Source organism: Drosophila mojavensis, unplaced genomic scaffold (assembly GCF_018153725.1).
Source record: "Drosophila mojavensis isolate 15081-1352.22 unplaced genomic scaffold, ASM1815372v1 contig_36, whole genome shotgun sequence".
Taxonomy (NCBI): domain Eukaryota; kingdom Metazoa; phylum Arthropoda; class Insecta; order Diptera; family Drosophilidae; genus Drosophila; species Drosophila mojavensis.
Genome location: NW_025318858.1, coordinates 13,694,998 through 13,707,294, shown reverse-complemented (window position 1 = coordinate 13,707,294; position 12,297 = coordinate 13,694,998). Strand labels below are relative to the sequence as shown.

The following is a 12,297-nucleotide window of genomic DNA, read 5'->3' as shown; positions in this document are numbered from 1 at the left end:
TGTGAATATGGTACAAAAAATATAAATATTTATTACAAAATAAATTATTTCTTTTTTTTTTCCAATAGAAAAAAAATAAAAGTGTTTAATATAAATAAATAGATAAAGAAGAAAATAATATTTTAAAATAAATATATATATTGAATTTTAATATATGTATGCATATATAAGAACAATATATATGTTTATAATATAAAAAAAAAAAAAAGAAAATCGTTAAATAGTAGCAAAATATATGTTCCAATATTGAATCAAATAATTAATTTTTTAAAATATATTAATATTTTTAATAGTCTATTATGTTTAGAAATATTTTTTAAATAAATAAAAGTTAGTATAAATCAAATATTTATAGGTACTAAGTTTATAAATACTAGTTACAACATTTTTTAAATAATTAAAAGTTAATGTAAATAAAATATTTAAATATAGTTTATAAATACAAAATTAAAAAATTTTTATAAAGGTTTGACAAGCAACAAATTAGTTTTCATTGCTTTAGTAATTATTTTTAGTATAAATCAATTATACTATAACTTAAAAAAAAATATCAATGAATATAAAACAAAACCCAACCTACTCAATTTTGTTAGAGTATTTACTTAACGACTTGACATGCCTCAGGTTTCTTCAATATTGTTTAGCTAGAGCTTCGTTTGTTCAGTTTGTTGAGACGAAGCGCTGTGAGCGGTTGAAAATTTCAGTTAACGAACGCGCGGCAATGTGACGGCTTAATTATAAAGCTAATATAGTTATAGACAAACGCTGAGAACTACGTACAAATTGTTGAGACAATGGGTAATGTGCAAACGCGTCAACTCGACTCGCGGAATGCCACAAATAGACGCAGCAGTAAGTGGGATAGGAATTTGCAAAACAAAAAAAAAAATATCTTATTGATACAATTTGAAAACACACTGTCTCTCGCCCTATTTGTTTTTTTTTTTTTTTTTTTTGTATCAATTAGGCATCCTTTGGAACTTCCGTTATCCCAATGGCAGCAGGCGACGCGACGATGTTGCCATGATCATCCACAACTCCAGGTTGAGCATTAGCGAATGGCTCAATCTGCTCGAGCTGCAGCAATATGAAGGTCAGTTTAGTCAGCACTTTTTGTTGTTCTGCGGCAAAAGTGCATTAACTCACGTGTCACATCCGCTCAAGCAGAAAACCTGAATATGTATGCCACTGTGAATGATGTTGGCGATCTAACCGATAGAGACTTAAAGCGTTTGGGCGTACGCAGCATTACCCATCGCCAGAAAATGCTCAACAGCTTGTTGGGCGTGCGGGCCAAGCGCAGACAGTCCATGAATTTGGAAGGTAAGTGGCAAAAAATATTTAATTGAATACCAATCCATGGCTGGTTTATCTACGAACAGCCATGAGAAGTGCTCCGTGTGCGGTGCCGCGTCGCAAGGGCTCCTGTCCCATGGTTTATCTAGATCCCGATAATGTGGCCGACAGCAATGACAGCGGCGGAGCACCTGTGGTTACCACGAAAAGTGGCAAGGTCTTAAAGCAATTGACATTCGATGAGACAACAACAATGTGAGTATGCCTAAGAAATTGCACAAAAACTTATGCAAAACTGTAGAGTTATTTCTTGAACTTCACTTGAACTCATTTGCCTCAGTGACCTTTAGGCAAGCTTGACTGTTAAATTATCTTTATCAATTCTTTAAATCTCTTAAATGCATAAATATGGTCATGTCATAGCACAAATTGAATCGAATAGTTCATAGTTATATAGGAAAAAGAAACAAACAAATAATTTGCATAGTATATAAATATGCTGAAAATTCTCATAATTTAAGATAAAATATTATCAATAGTTGAATAGAATAGTATAATAGAATTTACGAATTGAATAACTGCTCTTATCTTAATTTCACCTACTACCTTTTATCGATAACTATATAAAAATAAGTTCTATTAATAATCTCCATAAACTTTATAGTTCCATTCTATAGGATATATATACATAGTATATATTACATTATTTAATTTTTTAATTTAATAGTATTTTCATTTAAATTGTCCACAATTTCATATTTAAATAAAACGAATCCTCAAACAAGTTTCACTATTCGATAACATCCGCATGCAACTTCTAGCTCTCACAATTCCCTGCCTGCTTGCCCGCATATTACCGTTAATAACAACCACTTCTCCAGCCCCTCACACACATAAATATATTTCAATAACAAAAACTCTGCGCATGCCCCAAAGAATTTCCCATAAATAGAAAAAAAAAACACAATAAACGTTATGCCGTTAGGCAGGCGGCATAAAAATCTTAAAACAAAACACAAACAACTCGGGCCAAGCGAACAACCCTCACAAGGACATTCGACATGTGCCAGGGTGGGCCAAAAACGCAGAGCGAATTTAGATGGCAAAGAGTACAGACGAGGTCGACGCGATAAGAAAGCACCAGATAAGAATAAACTAAAAGTATTACAGTTTCAGTAAACAGAAAATTAATTTTAAAAAAAGAGCTAAAAAAAAAAACAATTCAATTTAAATATCAACATTCTATTTCCATGCAAAGTCTGATAGTATTAAACAAACAGAATATAATTTAAGGCGTGTCCTTCTTATATATTCCGTAACGAAAATCTAGCAAAATGGGCGTAGCAGGTAAGTGATAACAATTTGTAAATAAAAAGCATTTAAAATTCAATTGAATCGACAATATTCATTTACAAATGAAAAATTGTTGCTTAAATTCCGCGTAAATAATAATTACAGCTTTTACTACAATTGCATTAGCGTAATTTTTTTTTTTTTATTTTCTGCACTTGAACTTCAGACAAAAGTTCGCATATACCAAGAAACAATCCTGTGGGAGCGAATTTCCCTTTTCAACACTAGCCCGGCTGTGTGTGTGAGGGCAATGTACACAAAGCTCTCACACGCACTCCATAAATTACCCATAATAAGGGAAATTTGTAAAAGTGCAATAATTCACACTCTCACGCTCTCTTCTTCTACTCTCTCTTTCTTTTGCGCTCCCTTTGCAGCTATGAGGAATTGAAGCCGCGCTCCAAGTGCAACAGTCCGCATTGGGGCGACAACGCCGACGACATGGAAAGCGGCAATAACAGTAACGTGTCCACGCCCCTGGCCGCCTCGCCCAATCCCAATGAGCAACAGGAGGCCATTGCGCTGAAAAAGGCTCTCGAATGGGAACTGAGTTTGGATGCCAGAGAGCTGCGCTCGCATGCCTGGTACCACGGCGCCCTGCCACGTCAACGGGCCGAGGAGATTGTCCAGCGAGAGGGAGATTTTTTGGTGCGAGATTGCGCCTCTCAGCCGGATAACTATGTGCTCACCTGCCGCAGCAAAGCAGCTGTCTTGCATTTTGTGCTCAACAAGGTGAGTGAAGAGGAAGAGTTAGAAAGGACAAGTGCTGGGTAAGATGTAAGAAATGAATGAAGTGGGAAGACTCTAATTTATTTCTATGTTATAATGCTAATGAAAATTTGCATTCAATGTAAAAATATATTTGAAAGTAAAATACTTTCTTAATTAGAACAGCTAAATAATTTGATTCCAAATACAAATACATACATGTATCATAATTATTATATTTGACTCACACTAACCTTATTTAATTCCAGCTGGTGCTGCAACCGGAGACTGTTTACGAGCGCGTGCAGTATCAATTTGAGGAGGATGCCTTCGATACGGTGCCGGATTTGATCACCTTCTACGTGGGCTCCGGCAAACCAATATCAGCTGCCTCTGGCGCCCTGATACAATATCCATGCAATCGCACATATCCACTATCCTTTTATGGCCACAAGATTGTGGGCAATCAGCTGCACTCACAAATGCTGGCCGGATTGCGTGGCTTGAGTCCATTGAACTCGCCCATGGGCAACAATAATGCAGGCGGCTCCGCAATCTTTCGCTTTGGCCAACTAACGGGCGATGTTGCAGCAACCCAACAGCAACAGCCACAACAACAGCAGCAGGCTGGAACGCCCGCCAGTCCGCATTGTTCACCACCTCGAGTGCGTCGGGATGTACCGCCGCCTAGGCTGCCCTGCAAGAAGCAGCAACGCTCACAGAGCTTAACACCTGCCCAGGCGATGGTGGTGTGCAACATTAACAAGCAACAGGAGCAGCAGCAACAGCTTGGCGCAACAGATGCCACCAATGGCCATGGCCTGGCCCGCTTTCAGACCATTGCACGCTGTAATCCCACCAGCGATATGCAGTTGCAGTCGCAGCATTTGGAGCACAAGTTTAGCACACAATCGCTGCCCCGCCCGAGCACTTCGGCAGCGCAGGCGCTTCGCCAACAGGCAGCGGCACGGATTTGCAGTTTAGCGCGTAATTGCAGTCTTGATACGCCCGATCGGCCACCAAGTCCGCCGCCCAAGCCACGTAAGGAACCAATGGCCGCAGTGCTGGCATATCAGGCAAGCGGCTCGGATTCTGGTAATGGTTCAGGCGACTCAGCACCAGGCGATATTAGCGAATTGAGCATACAACGCGGTGGTGTAATTATCAAAAATCCTCGTTTTATGAGCAGCTCGATTTCAAACGGTACTTTGAAGAGCTTTACGGAATTCGACGCCATAGCAGCTGAAGAGCAGCTCTTCACACTGCCCATTGAGGAGTTTAAACTGGTAAGCACACATATTATATATTTTCAGCATAATATAAATAACTGCATTGTAATATTTGTATTAATAGTATACAGGTATTTGTATTAATAGTATACGCGCACAAATGAATTAATATATTAAAACGCCATCGATTTTCACACGCGCCATTTTTAAAGTGGCAATAGAACTGCCATAGACAAAAAGGCGCAATCTATTGTGAACTAAGGTATTGCCACCTTACGCGCTTTTATTTGAATACACATAATTAATAGCATATGTAAATTACATATCCAGCAACAGTCCGCAACATCATTTTAACAGCTTCGTAGCTGCTACGTGAGAACTCTGTTAATTGTACCTTAATATGCAGCTACATTTTGTTTATTTTAATTATTCTATTTTACAAAAATTCAAGTAAATTTACTTGTATATTAAACCGTAACAAAATGTTTTCATATACGATCGACACACTAACCATGGTTAGTGATCGACATCAAATTCGAAATTTAAATTCAAACTGAGCGATCAAATCAATACATGTTTGCACGAGGTGGCAATGTCTGCCCAACTGTTTAAATCATAGTGGCAACGCAATTAATACATACGTTAAAGCTTAAATTTTATTACGTTATTTAGCCTGTTAGTTCGGAAAACCATTAGATTATTTAAAAATTTAAGAGATTCATATATATACTATTTAAAAATGTATACTCACATACATACATATATATATATATATATATTTATAGTGATTGATCAATGATTCGTTCTCGCTTTGCAGTGCAGCAAATTTGATTTCGAGAATTTTAGTACGTTGCTGTTGCCTTCAGTGGAGAATAAACCGCTAGATGGAGATGCGTTGAACACATTCAAGATGATGTTGCTAGAAACGGGTCCCAAGCTACTGGCCGAGCACATTACACGCATCGATGTAGGCCTATTTCTGGACAAGCCTGCTAATGACTCAGATTGCTATTTAAGCTGTTCCGGTCTGGAGCTGCTGACCCTGCCGCATGGCAAAGTGTTTCGCGAGGACATCATTGAGCGAACACAATGCATCAAACTAATGGTTGCCGTGACCATACTCACCTGTCAAACGGACCTGGATCGCGCCGAGCTACTCAGCAAGTGGATACAAGTTGCGGTGGAAACAAAAACCGCGCTGGGCAATCTGTTTGGATTCTGTGCCATTATGTTGGGGCTGTGCATGCAGCAGGTGAGTTGGATGAAACTTAATAAAGGATATGGTTTACATTTGAGCAATTTCAATTTTAGATACAAAAACTGGACCAGGCCTGGCACATTTTACGCCAAAAGTACACGGACAGCGCCTTCACGTTTGAGGCCAAGCTCCGACCCACTTTGAGCAGCATGAACGAAGCCTCCAATCCGCAAGCGCCAAACACAACTGTGCCCCACGTTCTGCTATACGCGCTGCTCATCGACAGACCCATTTTAGATATTATCGATCATAGCAATGTGGATGAGCGTCCCGCACTCTATAATACCTGCATTGCGCCCTGGGAATCGAAGGCAGATGATTTCGGCATGACCATCAACTTTCAACATTTGGATGCATCACGTGGCTTTCTTAAGAATTTGGATCTATATCGCAAGAATGCTAAAATTATAATGGAAGAGGCAAGCACAAGATTAGATGAACTGCTGGCGGATGCTTTTCGGTAAGTATATGTTCCACTCGAATTAAATCTCTTTGGCTGATGACATAATTTACCTTAATTCAGCACTGAATTCCACGTCAAGTTCCTGTGGGGCAGTTCAGGTGCCACGGCCAAACCCGAGGATCGGCATGGAAAACTAGAGAAGGTGCTAACATTGATGGCAGATAAATTTTGTAGCGTCAGCGCTTAGTTGCATAAAAAAAAAAACAAATGAGTAAACAGCGATATTATATGGACTCTAGTTTGTAAGCTAAGATATTTCTTAACACAATCAAAAAACTAAATACTTATACAAGTCTTATACAAGTCTTATACTCTTAGTCCTTCTACTTCGCAGCTATCCCACAATTTTATCCAATTCTCTGTAATTTTGTGCTGTTTCTACCTCAGCCTATGTGTGTATAATTTTATATACAAACAAAAAATAGATGCGCTTTTGTTACAGTTCAAATAATTTATAAAAAACAAAAAAATATTTAAAATTTAGTTAAGCCAAGGAACTAATTAGTATTGTTAAAACATCTCTTTAAAAAAAACAAAAAAAACATTTTCATGCTGGAATTAATCAAAATGTATTTACATCTAAGATAGGCATGCTGATTCTCTAAGAGAGTTGGTATTAACCGATAGATATTGAAGCACACTACCAAAGGCATTTATAGTTTAGTACTTAAAAGACACATGTAATCCAACTATTTAAAGTATTATATACACATACTATAGATCCGACAATATACAGTTAATCAAATGCATACATATAATAATAGCAAACATGCAACAAGTGTAAACCGTATACTAAATATAATTATAATATAATTTTTTGCAATTTTATAAGTGATAGTGCGGTAAACTATAATAAAGAAAATAAAGGAAAGCAAATAACGATAAGTGTTTTATATATATACAGACATACTTATCGTTAAAGGAAGTAAGGTATTGTGTAATTTAAGCAATTTGAAACTTTAATTAATAATTTAATTATTTGATTTTTTTATTGAAGTATATGAAGTATGAAGGAAATATCGTATTCACATATTATACTTCATATAATTACAGGAAAAAAAGTAAAGAGAAAAGAATAGAGATTAATATGTAGTAAGAAATAATTTAAAAACACTTCGAATGGATTAATTAGCTCAATACTAAATAATCATATATTAGTTGGGGTGCAATCTAAACAGATTCGATAGATAGGGATTATCGTTTAGATTTCTTTAAAACGCTCCAGATATGCTTATTTATAACTACTTGAACTAATGCCCGAATAACGATAATGGGCACAGCTCACTCGCCATGCGAAATGGCAAATAAATTGTGCACTTCCACTTGAGTCCCACACTAGCTTTATCAGCAGCCACTCCATAGCCGAGCAGACTTATCACAGAACGCGAGAATAATAATACACTTACTTATGTATCATGAAGTGAGCGATTAAAGTGCCAGAGAACCCATTGACATTGTCGAACCAACAGGGCAGCTAAGCGGTTGTTACTTTACACAACTTATTTAAAACTAGCTCCTCAACGCCAAACTCTTGAACTCAGTGGAAAGCTTCAGAGGCATCCGACCGAAGCTTGTGAGCCCAGCAAAAGCTCTAGCGAGCACCTGTTAGACGAGTATGAGTGGCGGCAGTGGCGGCTTTCGCTGCAATCGCAAGCTAACGTTGGCCATGAGCGGCGGCTTTATAATTTTGGTGATCGCACTGACGGTCGGCCTCTGTGTGGGGCTCAGCGGCAGCAATGACGTCACAGAGGTGAGCTAAAATATATAAACAAGTTAGAGGTTAGGGGATGCTCTGAATAGTATAAATAACTAATATGATAATCATTCAACAATTTGTTTGGAAGATTAAGACGCGCTTTTTGGTTAAATAAATCCTATCTTCAGCAATCTTTTAGAACGTGATAAAAACATGTGTCAGTCTAACCACAGATATCTAGTATTTGGAATAAGTTTTTTTCCGGCATAGCACAAAAGAAAAATCAGAAATCACCTGCTCGAATACAAAGTCAATTTATCGATTATTATCGATACAAACGAAATGACATGAATTATCGGACAAAATTTATAAACTCGTATTATCTTATGTGGCTTTAGAGATCTCGACGTTTATACGAACGGACGGACGGACAGACTGACATAGCTACATAAGTATATCGAGTCAGCTTGCCCTAATCCAGAATATATATTGTTTATGGGATCTGCTACAGCTGCTTCTACACAGTTTCTTATACACATATTCATAAAACAATTATACCCAATTTTCCCATTTACAATGGATTCGGAGTATAAAAACAAGAATTTTAGTCAATTTAAATTAACAGTGGTTAATTATTGTCAATCTTGATATGTTTTCAGAATGAGGAGACAACTTCTTTCAGCATTGATCACCAGGCAAACACTTTCCTCTTGAATGGAAAACCATTTCGTTATGTCGCCGGCTCATTTCATTATTTCCGGGCTCTGCCTGAGGCTTGGCGTAATCGTCTGCGCACCATGCGTGCAGCTGGTCTCAATGCATTGGATACGTGAGTAGCTATCGATAATATAATATAATATATATATAGGATAGGTTGTGTAAACGGTAGGACGTGACTGTGGCACACTTTGAGCAACCGCAAGGCAGACTTGAATTTATGAATCAACATTGTCAATGTGTCTTACAGCTCCGATAATTTTGCAGCTTTTACAAGCTGATAAAACTGTGATACATTCAGAAATTTAATTACTTAAAACATTCTCAAGGCTGAGATTTAAAAACGAAAATTAACATAGAGCAAGCCTGAGCATGTGGAGCTCTGATTTTATGCTACGATGTATATATAACCGACTACATGAAAGACTTAGGCAAAGTTGTTTGAGAGATCTGTTGCTATAATAAAATATAAATATAGACTTCGATGTTTATAATATGCCAAAGAAAAATTAAGAGGCAGCTCCATATTGGAATGGAATATACAGTAATACTCTTAAAACTATAATATTAGTATATAAGTAGAACAATGTAACAAGTATAGTATTTACGAATAAACTGTTATATATACTACATATTTGAGTCTAATAATAATTGAATATATCAAACGACTCAATTATTAAAATAATTGATTGAAAATTAGAGCAAGTAGATAATACTTTTAAAATAATCATTAAATCATTAATCACTTATTTCTAATCTCTGTATTTTTATCTTTCCGCCTCAACAGCTACGTTGAGTGGTCGCTGCATAATCCGCACGATGGTGAATACAATTGGGAGGGCATAGCCGATTTGGTTAAATTTCTGGAAATAGCTCAAGAAGAGGACTTTTATATAGTGCTGCGTCCCGGTCCATATATCTGTGCTGAGCGCGATAACGTAAATAACGAAAATTTGATTATATAAATCACATTGAATAATTTTAATCTTAACACACAACCCAGGGCGGTCTACCCCACTGGCTGTTTACAAAATATCCGGACATCAAAGTGCGCACAAATGATCCCAGATATATAGCCGAGGTCAGCAAATGGTATGCAGAGCTAATGCCACGCCTGAAGCATTTGCTTATCGGCAACGGCGGCAAGATCATAATGGTGCAAGTCGAGAACGAATATGCGGCATACTATGCCTGCGATCATGATTATCTGAATTGGTTGCGCGACGAGACCGATAAATATGTGGAAAATAAAGCGCTACTGTTCACTGTGGACATTCCAAATGAACGGATGCACTGCGGAAAGATTGACAATGTATTTGCCACCACGGACTTTGGCATCGATCGCAGTGAGTAGAATAGATTTGAGATATATGAGAGCACTTTGAAAAGTAGCCGATCTTAAAGTGAAGATGAAGACAGTTAAATATAAAAATTAGAATTTTAGAAATGCTCAGTTTCTATAATCAAATAGCTAATATAATATTTTTGAAAAGAAAGATTTTGCCGGTCTTAACTGTCAGCATCCTTAAGATAAATTCCATAGAATTCATACTCTCTTACACTCATACTTTCTTTCACTCTACACTCTCTTATATTTCACAACTCTCTTATACTCTACTACTCTATACTCTTCTCTCTACTCTCCTTCACTGTACACTCTCTTATACTCTACTTCACTCTACACTCTCTTATATTCCACTACTCTCTTATACTCTACTTCACTCTCTTATACTCTACTATTCTCTACACTCTCTTATGCAGTCCATGAGATTGATCAAATCTGGAAATATCTGCGCAGCGTACAGCCTACTGGACCATTGGTCAACTCGGAGTTCTACCCAGGCTGGCTCACCCACTGGCAGGAGATGAATCAGCGACGTGATCCGCAGGAAGTGGCCAGCGCTTTAAAGTACCTTAAAAAAATTATATTAGAATTTCTATCGGAATAACTTAATAATAATCAACTTCTCCCTTTCAGGACCATACTCAGCTACAATGCCAGCGTCAATCTATACATGTTCTTTGGCGGCACAAATTTCGGTTTTACAGCCGGCGCCAATTACGATCTGGATGGCAGCATTGGCTATACGGCGGACATCACCAGCTATGACTACGATGCGGTTATGGATGAGGCGGGCGGAGTTACCAAAAAGTATGAGCTAGTCAAGCAAGTGATAGGCGAGGTACTGGAGCTGCCCAACATTGTGCTAAATCCCGCCAAGCGTTTGGCATATGGCAAAGTGGAGCTGACACCCACAACGGAGCTGCTGTCGGCGGAGGGACGCGCTGCCCTGGCCAAGGGCGCGCCCGTCAAGTCCACGAAACCCAAGTCCTTTGAGGAAATGGATCAGTATTCGGGCCTACTGCTGTACGAGACACCACTGCCCAGCTTGGATCTGGATCCAACGCTGCTGCAGGTGGAAGATTTACGTGATCGAGCGCACGTCTTTGTCGACCAACAGCTGGTGGGCACATTGTCCCGGGAGGCGCGCATCTATGCGCTGCCCCTGAGCAAGGGCTGGGGCAGCACGCTGCAGCTGCTCGTCGAGAATCAGGGGCGCATTAACTATGATCGTGCCAACGACACCAAAGGCATCTTTGGCAAGGTGACGCTCCAGCTGCACAATGGCGGCGCCTTACCGCTGGAGGATTGGACAACGACGGCCTATCCACTGGAGGCCATCACCATTGAGAACTGGCGCCAGAAGTTGCCAGAAAATGCGGCCCTCGACTCGTCGATAGCCAAGCAGCGACTGCTACGCTCCGGACCCATACTCTATACGGGCAGCTTTCAGGTGTCCGAGGTGGGCGACACCTATCTGAACCCGGCTGGCTGGGGCAAGGGTGTGGCCTATGTGAATGGCTTCAATTTGGGACGCTATTGGCCTCTGGGCGGACCCCAGATAACGCTCTATGTGCCCAACGAGCTGCTCAAAGTCGGATCCAATTCCCTGGTGCTGATCGAGTATCAACGCTGCAATAAGACCACAAATGGGCCAGAGCTGCCGGCGGTCCAATTTGATGCAGTTGCTCAGCTGGATGGAGAGTCCAGCGAGGCACAGAAGTAGACAGAATATTTTTTACTTTTGTTAATTTTTATTTTTTATTATTTTTATAATTTACAAGCGTTTTCTTTTTTTGTTTATTAGAAGCAGTTATTGATTTTGCTGTCGCAACAACAACCTTGACAAGCATTTCTTTATTTAATATTTGCTAATCTTAGCTGTTAATTTTCTTATATAATAAACATTGCTTAATTAATTCAAAATTGTTTGCATTTTACTGACTGACATTTTATTATAAATTATTATAATTTTAGCTCCTTTTCAATTGACTCTTTTGTTATTCAGGAATTTCTTTTTATTTTCCGTGTTTGCTCAAATTAATTTAATTATTATTATTATTTTTTTTTTTTTTTTTTTTTTTTTTTTTTTTTTTTTTTTTTTTGTTTAATTTAGATTTGATTTTTATTTCAATTTTTACTTACACTTAGTTTTCGTTTTTTTTTTCTAAATTTTTTTGTTCATTGGCAAATGGAGATTCTGATTTATTGTTAAATTTGTATTTTTAATTCATA

At 38.2% G+C, this 12,297-nt stretch overlaps 2 protein-coding genes across 3 annotated transcripts; both read left to right on the top strand.

Moving 5' to 3' along the window:
* The first annotated feature begins 729 nt into the window (after nucleotides 1-729).
* LOC6576734 (SH2 domain-containing protein 3C) lies at nucleotides 730-6,576 on the top strand. 2 transcript variants are annotated; one of them, XM_002002686.4, is made up of 9 exons: nucleotides 730-852; nucleotides 968-1,093; nucleotides 1,168-1,323; nucleotides 1,383-1,551; nucleotides 3,027-3,381; nucleotides 3,627-4,643; nucleotides 5,404-5,838; nucleotides 5,898-6,304; nucleotides 6,368-6,576. In XM_002002686.4, exons 1-9 carry the CDS (start codon nucleotides 795-797, stop codon nucleotides 6,492-6,494), a joined length of 2,850 nt encoding a protein of 949 aa, XP_002002722.1. In that variant the 5' UTR covers nucleotides 730-794; the 3' UTR covers nucleotides 6,495-6,576. The 2 variants fall into 2 exon arrangements, with proteins under 2 accessions (XP_002002722.1, XP_015020822.1); XM_015165336.3 differs by lacking the exons at nucleotides 730-852; nucleotides 968-1,093; nucleotides 1,168-1,323; nucleotides 1,383-1,551 and adding an exon at nucleotides 2,367-2,643.
* Nucleotides 6,577-7,757: 1,181 nt separating this feature from the next.
* LOC6576733 (beta-galactosidase) lies at nucleotides 7,758-11,988 on the top strand. Its single transcript, XM_002002685.4, has 6 exons — nucleotides 7,758-8,057; nucleotides 8,663-8,832; nucleotides 9,508-9,658; nucleotides 9,724-10,066; nucleotides 10,482-10,629; nucleotides 10,699-11,988. Exons 1-6 carry the CDS (start codon nucleotides 7,923-7,925, stop codon nucleotides 11,786-11,788), a joined length of 2,037 nt encoding a protein of 678 aa, XP_002002721.1. The 5' UTR covers nucleotides 7,758-7,922; the 3' UTR covers nucleotides 11,789-11,988.
* The last annotated feature ends 309 nt before the right edge of the window (nucleotides 11,989-12,297 follow it).

Bases quoted from the DNA above. Each gene is read 5' to 3' on its own strand.
- LOC6576734 (XM_002002686.4), top strand. From the start codon at position 795: ATGGGTAATGTGCAAACGCGTCAACTCGACTCGCGGAATGCCACAAAT. The intron at 1,552-3,026 runs GTGAGTATGCCT...CTCCCTTTGCAG, and splicing joins TTCGATGAGACAACAACAAT to CTATGAGGAATTGAAGCCGC. The intron at 3,382-3,626 runs GTGAGTGAAGAG...ATTTAATTCCAG, and splicing joins TGCATTTTGTGCTCAACAAG to CTGGTGCTGCAACCGGAGAC.
- LOC6576733 (XM_002002685.4), top strand. From the start codon at position 7,923: ATGAGTGGCGGCAGTGGCGGCTTTCGCTGCAATCGCAAGCTAACGTTG. The intron at 8,833-9,507 runs GTGAGTAGCTAT...CCGCCTCAACAG, and splicing joins GGTCTCAATGCATTGGATAC to CTACGTTGAGTGGTCGCTGC. The intron at 9,659-9,723 runs GTAAATAACGAA...CACACAACCCAG, and splicing joins TCTGTGCTGAGCGCGATAAC to GGCGGTCTACCCCACTGGCT.